General features: G+C 41.1%; 1 protein-coding gene across 4 annotated transcripts; it reads right to left on the reverse strand.

Annotated features, from left to right (window-relative positions):
* Positions 1–87: 87 nt before the first annotated feature.
* Positions 88–10,596, reverse strand: SMIM8 (small integral membrane protein 8). 4 transcript variants are annotated; one of them, XM_082406048.1, is made up of 4 exons: positions 10,511–10,546; positions 7,259–7,355; positions 3,372–3,529; positions 88–556 (listed from the first exon to the last, which is right to left on the reverse strand). In XM_082406048.1, the coding sequence occupies exons 3-4, from the start codon at positions 3,504–3,506 to the stop codon at positions 398–400; spliced, it is 294 nt and encodes a 97-aa protein (XP_082262174.1). In that variant the 5' UTR covers positions 3,507–3,529; positions 7,259–7,355; positions 10,511–10,546; the 3' UTR covers positions 88–397. The 4 variants fall into 4 exon arrangements, with proteins under 4 accessions (XP_082262174.1, XP_082262175.1, XP_082262172.1 ...); XM_082406049.1 differs by lacking the exon at positions 10,511–10,546 and adding an exon at positions 10,379–10,399; XM_082406046.1 differs by lacking the exon at positions 7,259–7,355 and having other exon boundaries at positions 10,511–10,596.
* Positions 10,597–10,654: the final 58 nt, after the last annotated feature.

The following is a 10,654-nucleotide window of genomic DNA, read 5'->3' on the forward strand; positions in this document are numbered from 1 at the left end:
AAAACAAACTAAACACTCACAACAGTTGTAAATGCACAATTCCCCTTAAAATGTTAAAAATACCATGTAAAAAAAAAAAATACCATGTAAATTTAAGAGCATCGGTACTTTTTATTATATAGAACTTAATTCACAAAAGTGACTTCCATTCTCATGGCACTTTTACAAGAGGATTTAGTCAAGGAAAAATACTGAGCAGCTCTTTCTGTGGAAAAAGAATGCGATAATGGCTACGGTTTTGAAAGGACAACGTTCACTATAGTGGCCTGGCTGCAGCCGCCATCCTTCCTCCTCAGTAGCGTCTTCTAGAACAAGAAACAAGACACTGTGTGGCGCTAATCTTCACCTGAAGGTTTCAGAGTCCCCAGTAAAGCTCCATCTGCAGTAACCAGCACTGTTAATCCCACTTAGATGTTTTCCTCCTCATATAACTGTGTCCCTCACTATCAATAGCTTCATAGAGGTCCTTCTTATTCTCCTGTGTCGCATGTAGATAACCGATATAAGCCACACAAAGTGAAAGGGTTATCAATCCGAAAGCCATTACAGGTTTGTTCTGTCAAAGAAAAAAAATTGTAAGACCTCATTAAGACTCATCATTTGAGGAGACTCAAGTATCTCTTGCACTTTCCTCTTGACATGCCAAGGCTTTAGTACCACACCAGCATTCCTATGGTATGAATTTCATTTATAAAAATTTACCCAGTTCTTTATTCAATTAACTCAACTCCTGATAATTTAGAGACTATAGAAGACTCTTGCTTCTTCTCTCCACAGCTGGGACATCTCCGACCTTCACCTTTAGGAAGGTGAGGCTGGAAGAGGTGAGGGGGAAACGAGAGGCATGAAAACTGGTCCAGTGCTCAGAGTTTTCAGTGTTATCTGTGTGATGTGGAAAAGCTGCTTAACTTCTCTGGGCCCAAGCTTCCCACTTGCAAACCTTAAATTAGTTAATTTTATTAGGAAGTGAGGAATGAAGTATACATGCTATTCTTCTCACCTGAGTTCATGGATAACTGGCAGAAACCCTTTCATGTCATATACCAGGCACAGCAAAATATACACGCTCTTCTCTGGGAACTTATTCTATTACCTCAAGAAATTTAGTGATTGGAAGAGAAATGTTACTATAATAACCTTGATTTGCTGCTGTAAAATCCAAGACCCTAAGAGGCAAAGTGATGCAGCTCTGAATATTTTTTTTTAAAAGCTTTTTAAATTTTATTTTCTGCTTGTCACCATACCTGTTGTATTACTATTATTTCAAATCTTTTTTTTTAAAGAAATTCACGTTCTTTTATTTATTTATTTATTTATGACTGTGTTGAGTCTTCGTTTCTGTGCGAGGGCTTTCTCCAGTCGCGGCAAGTGGGGACCACTCTTCATCGCGGTGCGCGGGCCTCTCACCATCGCGGCCTCTCTTGTTGTGGAGCACAGTCTCCAGAAGCGCAGGCTCAGCAATTGTGGCTCACGGGCCCAGTTGCTCCGTGGCATGTGGGATCTTCCCAGACCAGGGCTCGAACCCGTGTCCCCTGCATTGGCAGGCAGACTCTCAACCACTGCGCCACCAGGGAAGCCCCTATTATTTCAAATCTTAATCATCAAAAAAATAAAGGTCAAACCTCAGAGCAGTTTAAATTTACAACTCTTTTTTTAAATATTTCTTATTTTATTTATTTATTCATTCATTCATTCATTTATTTATGGCTGCGTTGGGTCTTTGTTGCTGCGCACGGGCTTTCTCTAGTTGCAGCGAGGGCTACTCTTCGTTGCGGTGTGTGGGCTTCTCATTGCGGTGGCTTCTCTTGTTGTGGAGCACGGGCTCCAGGCCCATGGGCTTCAGTAGTTGTGGCACATGGGCTCAGCAGTTGTGGCTTGCGGGCTCTAGAGCACAGGCTCAGTAGTTGCGGCGCACGGGCTCAGTTGCTCCGCGGCATGTGGGATCTTCCCGGACCAGGGCTTGAACCCATGTTCCCTGCCCTGGCAGGCGGATTCTTAACCACTGCACCACCAGGGAAGCCCTAAATTTACAATTCTTGAAATGTATTTGGCAATTAAAAGAATACATTAGGGACTTCCCAGGTGGCGCAGTGGTTAAGAATCCACCTGCCAATACAGGGGACATGGGTTCGAGCCCTGGTCCGGGAAGATCCCACATGCTGCGGAACAACTGAGCCCGTGCGCCACAACTACTGAGCCTGTGCTCTAGAGCCCGTGAGCCACAACTACTGAGCCTGCGCTCTAGAGCCCGCGAGCCACAACTACTGAGTCTGCGTGCCACAACTACTGAAGCCTGTGCACCTAGAGCCCGTGCTCCAGAACAAGAGAAGCCACCGCAATGAGAAGCCCAGGCACGGCAACAAAAAGTAGCCCACGAACCGCAACGAAGAGTAGCCCCTGCTCGCCGCAACTAGAGAAAGCCCACGTGCAGCAACGAAGACCTAACGCAGCCAATAAATAATAAATAAATTTATATATACAAAAAAAAGAATACATTAGTTCAACGTTTTTAAAACATTCTATCTTGATTTAATTATTTGATTGTTAAATTGACCTATTTAACTTTAGCTTATACTATTTAGCTTATACTGGCAACTATGTTATTAAAATTCTAATCACACTCAATACATTTAAGTACACTGTATGATTTGAGTTTTTAAAAAAGTAAAATTTATCATATCAAATATATTCAATAACTTGCTACAAAAATACAAATGATTAGCTAACTCCCTAACAGTGTACAAATGCATGTTTTGAAATTTTTCAAGATATGTTTGCAGTATCCCCCTAGGTTAAAATATTAATAAAGCCTGGAATTGTAGACTATAAGAATGATCAGATTTTCAGTCTGTTTTCTTTGTTTCAATGGAAGATCTTATTTACTTAATAATACTTGATCAAACAATAAAAATTTCCTTAAAATTAACGCAGATAGTAAAATAAAATTTTAAACGGGAATTTGAAAAGTCAATCCATTAAAATCCAACCATTTTCCATTAAAATTCTCCAAATGTCCTCAAAATAATTAGTTTTATATGTGTATTAAGTGAAACAGCATTTAAGATTTTCCTTCCACCTGCTTTTTATTCACAGAGAGGTCTTCCATGATAAAATCAAATAATAAGAACTTTCTATTTCTGACAGCCTAGTTAAATTGAACATAAAGTCTTATCCTGGGAACTTCCCTGGTGGTCTAGTGGCTGGGACTCCGTGCTCCCAGTGCAGGGGGCCTGGTTCGATCCCTGGTCAGGGGGCTGAATCCCACATGCAGCAACTAAAGGTCCCACATGCTGCAACTGGGACCCAGCGCAGCCAAATAAATAAATAAATATTAAAAAAAAAAAAAGTCTTATCCTGGATGCATTTCTTACAGGTTTAATGAAGAGCTCTGGATTCACAGCTCGAAATAAGGTTGTGGTGCGGATCCCTCTGAGCCCTGGGTTTCCCAGGTCTTTTTCCTTGGGTGGCTCCTTTTTAACGGCTGGAGGCTCAGGTGCTGAAGACATCTTGACTAATGATGATTTAGTACCTAAAAATAAAATGAGAGACGTTTTTTCCCTTCCAGACTGTGTTCTTTTGATAATGCTCTTTAAGAAACTGATTCTGTTTTCATTCTTTTTTGAATTCCAGTCCATTTTTCCACCAAAAGTGATGGTAAATTATTTTCTTCCTTTGTATAACACATACTTTGTAAATGGAACTTCAGGTTTTGCTTGGTAAAATGGCTATTTTATTTTTCATCTCTTAGACCAAACTAGTGAGGTATGCAAAAATTGTCTTCCTACTTTTCCAGGAGGCTAGATAATTTGTTTGTTGGTCTGAGTCACACTGTATCTTGTTATTTGAAGGGGGTGCTAAGGGTGGAAGTGGCCGGTGGGTTATCCACACCTTCTTAATTTCCTTCCATTTTCACTCTTCCTCACCTTCCAATAGCCCTTTCAGGACAGGAGCATTCCATTGCTCCACTTCTCCCACCCCCTCTGCCTTCCTCCACCGGCCACCCCAGCACCAGCACCAGACAGGAAGGGTGAGCAGCTGTCAGTCCCCACTCCCTCTCTGCCTATCAGCCACTCTCTGGAAACAACCACTATGCTACCTCTTCAATCTGAATACCCTTTTTTCTCTTAATTACTCAGAATTTATCCTATTAGAGCCGAGTATGTCCTTTGGCTTCTGGTTCTCCCAGCTGGAATGTCATCACTTTGTGAATATTTTTCTCTTCTAGATACTATTAGGCAAAAGCTTATTCCTACCATTCCTGCCACCGAATGCTTGGGGTGGTGGGGGGCAGAGTTGCAAGGGAGAAGGCAGGGAAAGACACCTTCCAAAGAAAGGCTGAACTTGATGACAATATAATAAAATTCTTCGGGGGAAATGTTGAACCCTATCATATAGTAAATGTTATGAAATGAGAGTCAAACACTCACATTTAAACACTCACTGGGGCTTTGTTTATTCAAGTATTCTTTAAGTCTTCCATTTTATAGTCTTTATAAAAACAATATTTTTGCAACTTTATTACTTATGGAGAAAGTTAGGAGTTCAGTTTTTTCAAAACATACTGATTATTCAATGGGAAAGCTCAACACATGTGTGATCCAAACACAGGAGTGTGCTATGGGCACAGCAGGTGTCCATCAGCAAGAGGATCTTGCATTTCACTCCTTCCATCCCCTTGCTAACCATTCTCAGCCATTCATTAAATAAACCTCCCATACTTTCGGCATGTGTATTGGCTTCATAATCACTGGGGAGCAAATAAACATTTCTGAAGCCCTGGGGGTTAGCTGACTTGCCAATGACAAGTGGTCTCATCTCTTCCGACCACGATGCATTACAGCAGAATAGAGCAATCATCAACCTCTGTTTACCTCTTCTGCGAAGTCTACCTTGGACACGAAGTATATGAGGTAACAACTCGTAAAACACTTATTTCATCAGCATTTAAAACATCATTCAAGCTGTAACAAGCAATTTTTTAAAAATTTCAACTGCATTCAAGTTACTAGTTTTCTCTACTGAACGGTGTTTTTTTTCACTACAGACAACTTCTGAATCATTCCATAACATGCCTGAAATTTGTTCAGCCAGCACACACTTGCTTGAAACTCATCATGCCCAAGGTTGGCAAAAAAATCCAACGTTTTCTGCAGAACCAGGGGTCCACTCACATGCCCGTCTCTTACATGAACTTCTTGAAACTGTCGACTGAAGAAAAATGCGCATACTAAAAGTTGCGAGTTAAGTTTTATTTGGGGACCTTACTGAGGACTATAACCTGGAAGACAGCCTCTAAAGCCTCTCAGATATATTAATATTTATATATATACACATGCAAGATTCTTTGGTCTCCTCTTTCCTTAGCCGAACCTACATTTGCTTTGTGACGAATCAAGCAAATAAGCAATCAAGGTAGTATTTATTATACTGCAACCTCTAGACATCCACATTCTGTTTATGTTAAACTGTTTATGTTAAACTCTTTGCCAGAAATGACAATTAAAGAACACCTGGGCTAGAAACCACTGCAAATGTTTATTGAAAGGGCCTTTTACAATTTAAAGAGTTACCTACTACACTATATTTAAAAAGATTTAATATGCCACAATTTCCATTGTTTGTGATACTTTGGGGAATGTATGAAAATAATATTTTCCATTATACGTCATTCTTTTACTAGGCCTGGAATAAGACAGCTCAGTTCTATTGCTGCTTCTCCTTTAATGAGCCACAGTCACTGAAGATGTTACAACAGTTCTTCCCAAACTGCATGAACTTGTTTATGCCACTGATCAAACAAGTAAAGAATTTTTAACAACCTTCTGTACTTTAAGTAAAAAGAAACAGATTACTGAGGCCAAAAAGGGCCTTAGTAGGTAAGAATTTGTGATATATAAGAACAGAACAGAGCAGAACATTTTTTTCATGTAAGAGAAGGTTCTTCTGCATCTCCTCACATGCCCGGCACACAGAGCTGTAGGAATATGACTGGGGCAGAAATTCAAGATGTGGTGGTTGAATAAATAAAGTATGTAAGATGCAAAACCTTAGCTGTTTCTTCACAGATGTGTCAACTGTCAGTGCTTTTTGGGAAAACAAGTCTCTATTTCAAAAGCAAACTTTTAATCTAGCAGTAAAAGCAGACCAGCTACTTTCAAGTGCAGAGCTAATATAATTCCATTTTAAAAAGCTGCAGCACTGGGCTTCCCTGGTGGCGCAGTGGTTGGGAGTCTGCCTGCCAATGCAGGGGACATGGGTTCGAGCCCTGGTCTGGGAAGGTCCCACATGCCGCGGAGCAACTGGGCCCGTGAGCCACAATTACTGAGCCTGCGCGTCTGGAGCCTGTGCTCCGCAGCGGGAGAGGCCGCGACGGTGAGAGGCCCGCGCACCGCGATGAGGAGTGGCCCCCGCTCTCCGCAACTAGAGAAAGCCCTTGCACAGAAACGAAGACCCAACACACCCAAAAATAAATAAATAAATAAATAAATAAATTTATTTAAAAAAAAAAAAAAGTTGCAGCACCGTAAGTTCAAAGCACAGCAACAACCTATTCCAACATTACCAGTCGAATCAGCAGGACCTAAGACAACAGTTAACATCTAGCACACATCCATCAGAACTTCCTAAGTCTCCCCATCACTTTCTCCCACTTCTTCCCTTACTCTTTTTTTCCCACTGCAGGTAACTAGCACTTTCTTATTTGTATATGATACTGACCAATCTCTAGATATACTTGCTTTCAAGATATGTTTATTTGTAAGCGAGGACCCTCATTTACTGCATTAAAAGGGGAATCTCCGGACTTCCCTGGTGGTCCAGCAGTTAAGACTCCGCGCTTCCAATTCAGGGGGCCTGGGTTCGATCCCTGGTCAGGGAACTAGATTCCGCATGCCACAAGTAAGACCCAGCGCAGCCAAATAAATAAATATTAAACACACACACACACACACACACACACACACACACACACACACACACCCACCCACCCACCCACCCAGCAAGGATGATGGGAACCTGGCACTGAACTGCTCCTGGCAAAGTAATTTGGTGATTAGTTTCTGTGTGGGCCCACCTGTAAAACACTCAATAAATCAGGTATCCCAGGGCCACCACCTGGCTGTGCAATCTGTCCAGGTGCCCCCATTCTTATTTCTTCTTCATTTTTCCATCACCCATTTGTTGTTCCCTTATCAATTCATGAAAAGAAACTGTATATAATTTTTTTTAAATAGAAGAGAGTAGAATTTTTCATACTTGCCTGTAAAAAAGATCTAAACTAAACTGTATTTACTTCATATGTCCCTCCTGGAGAAAAGACAGTCTCTTCAATAAGTAGTGCTGGGAAAACTGGACAGCTACATGTAAAAGAATGAAATCAGAACATTCTCTAACAACATACACAAAAATAAACTCAAAATGGGTTAAAGACCTAAATGTAAGCCTGGATACTATAAAACTCTGAGAGCACAACACAGGCAAAACACTCTTTGACATAAATCACAGCAATATCTTTTTGAATCCAAAAGGATCAACCTCCTAGAGTAATGAAAATAAAAACAAATGGGACCTAATTAAACTTAGCTTTTGCACAGCAAAGGAAACCATAAACAAAACGAAAAGACAACCTACAGAATGGGAGAAAATATTTGCAAACGATGCGACTGACAAGGGATTAATCTCCAAAATATACAAACAGCTTACGCAGCTCAATATCAAAAAAACAAACAACCCAATCAAAAAATGGGTGGAAGACCTAAATAGACATTTCTCCAAAAAAGACATACACATGGCCCATAGGCACATGAAAAGATGTTCAACATAGCTAATCATGAGAGAAATGCAAATCAAAGCTACAATGAGGTATCACCTCACGCTGGTCAGAATGGCCATCATCAAAAAGTCTACAAACAATAAATACTGGAGAGGGTGTGGAGAAAAGGAAACCTTCCTACATTGCTGGTGGGAATGTAAATTGGTACAGCCACTATGGAGAACGGTATGGAGTTTCCTTAAAAAACTAAAAATAGAGCTACCATATGACCCAGCAATCCCACTCCTGGGCATATATCTGGAGGAAAACAATAATTTGAAAAGATACATGCACCCCAATGTTCATTGCAGCACTATTTACAATAGCCAAGACACGGAAGCAACCTAAATGTCATCAACAGGTGAATGGATAAAGATGATGTGGTATATATACACAATGGAATATTACTCAGCCATAAAAAAGAAAGAAATAATGTCAATTGCAGTAACATGGATGGACCTAGAGCTTATCATACTAAGCAAAGTAAGTCAGAAAGAGAAAGACAAATACCATATGTGGAATCTAAAAAAATGATACAAATCAACTTATTTACAAAACAGAAACAGACTCACAGACATAGAAAACAAACTTAGGGTTACCAAAGGGGAAAGGTGGGAGTGTGGATAAATTAGGAGTTTGGGATTAAGATACACACAATACTATATATAAAATAGATAATCAACCAGGACCTACTGTATAGCACAGGGAACTCTACTCAATATTCTGTAATAACCTATAAGGGAAAAGAATCTGAAAAAGAATGGATATATGTATTTGTATAACCAAATGACTTTGCTGTACACCTGAAACTAACACAACATTGTAAATCAACTATACTCCAATATAAAATAAAAATTAAAAAAAAAGATCTAAACTAAACTGCATTTACTTCATATGTCCCTCCTGGTAAAAAGTTCTTTACCTTTTTCTTCTGCCCACCCTCTGGTGAAGGCAATATGCGATAGGAAAAGGAAGCAACAAAGGTAAAGGACTGACTCTTTGCACCAATGCCACAAGGGTCATTCACATCCTAAAGTGTGAGTGAGAATGGTGCTCCCCTGGAATGAATAATGCACACTGTGCGAGGCTATACAAAGATGTTCCTAAGCCGAGTCAGGAACAGTCATTTTTGAATGATTTTCTCTCCTTTAGTAAAACTCTTACTCTGCAGGATGATCCAGAATATATTTGGCAACTGACATTAAACAATTCAGTGAAATAAAATTGGCATGACATAAAAATTAGACCAAGATATAAAGAACCTGAGTTACTTTGGGGGAAAACCTCAATCTTCAGATATTCATTTTTGAAATAAGCATCTCAGTAGAAGATAAATTTAGAAAATTATCAGAATCATAGAACATTAGAGAGAAGGCATGTCAGCAATAATCAAAGCCTTGTTTTTAAGACTTAGGGAATTATAAAATGGACAAAATACTTTAATGAGATATAAATGTACTTGTTATTTTAGTTCCACATACCACACTATTTTAATATTTAAGAAAATCACTTGAAGTCTGGGGCAGGACACCTTAAAAATAATCTGAATTAGAATAAGCAAGTGTGGGACAGAATCAGAGGACTTGTCTTGAGGGACTGTAGCATAGCCTCAAATGCCAACTTTGCTACGGATTAGGTGTATGTTTTTGAGTGACAACCTCTCTAAGCCTCAGTCTGCACCTTTATAAAAGGGATAATATTATCTAAGGCATAGAATTACTATGTGGATTAAATGAAGTAACATTTTTTAAAGGACAAAACAGATGTTCAATAACTGGTAGCTACTGTCACCTTCACCATCGAATCCAATCCCCTTTTTTTAAACAAAGAAATCTAAACCCACAGAGATTGCCTTTGCCCAAGGGAGAGTGAGATAATCCAGGTCTCTCAATTTCCAGCCCACCCCTAGACCACCATTCACCCCACCTTACTCCTAAATTGATAAGACTCTGCATTTGTAAGTTATTACAAGATTTAAGAAACATAAAATTATAATCACTTAAATTTTAAAGATAAATTCTGTATTTGCTGTTTTTAAGGTAAAAAACGCTATTAAAAAATCTCTTTCCATCTCTTGAAATTTACTGTACCTAGAAAAAGGAGAAAGATTTTGGGAACAACAACGGTTGTTGCCTACAATCTGAGAGGTGTAAAGTACTATCTGGGTCCGCTGCCCTCCCCATAGTGTGGTACCCACACTACATCTGGCTATTACTCAAAGACAGATACCTTTGAAGGCTCCAGAAAAAAACAAAACAAAACAACTGCATTCAGTTAAGTTCCAGACATTGTGTTGCAGGAGGAACACATGACTAAACACAGTTAAAAAGGAAAGAGGCACCTCACGTGAAAACAGTTACAAAACCACTTGCCCCTAATTAGGAAGTTTGGTGAGCTGGGATACCAAGAAACTGTCCAGGAAATGGGAGGGTTCTGGCGGTGGAAGTGTCCACGGATGGGGCGGGACACGCGCCCGGTGGGGTCAGAGATCTCCCAGACCCGGCTCAGGGCGCCCACCGAGAGGCGAGGATTCGGGAGGCCTGAGAGAACGCCGCCGAGTCCACGCACCTGGGAGCGAGGTCCGCAGGGCGGCCGGGCCCTCCAAGGCCAGGGTCGAGTGCGCTGTAGAGCGGCCGCCCTGTCCCCACCCGCCGGCCCGCCGGCCCGCCGCCCAGCCACCCCGGCCCTGCCGCCGCTCACCTGCCGCGAGGTCACCTCCTCTACTCGTCCGTTGCGCTCCGCCTCTCCTCCTGCGCCTCGTCTCCCCCTGCAGGAGAGAGCGGCCCAGCGCGCTCGGCAAGCTCGGCGCCGCAGCGGCCCCTACAGTCCGGAGGCTGCGGCGCA

The sequence above is a fragment of the Balaenoptera borealis genome (genome assembly GCF_965194805.1).
Source record: "Balaenoptera borealis genome assembly, chromosome: 9".
In the NCBI taxonomy this organism is placed as follows: domain Eukaryota; kingdom Metazoa; phylum Chordata; class Mammalia; order Artiodactyla; family Balaenopteridae; genus Balaenoptera; species Balaenoptera borealis.

Bases quoted from the DNA above. Each gene is read 5' to 3' on its own strand.
- SMIM8 (XM_082406046.1), bottom strand. From the start codon at position 3,506: ATGTCTTCAGCACCTGAGCCTCCAGCCGTTAAAAAGGAGCCACCCAAG. The intron at 557-3,371 runs GTAAGAAATGCA...TTTCTTTGACAG, and splicing joins CAGAGCTCTTCATTAAACCT to AACAAACCTGTAATGGCTTT.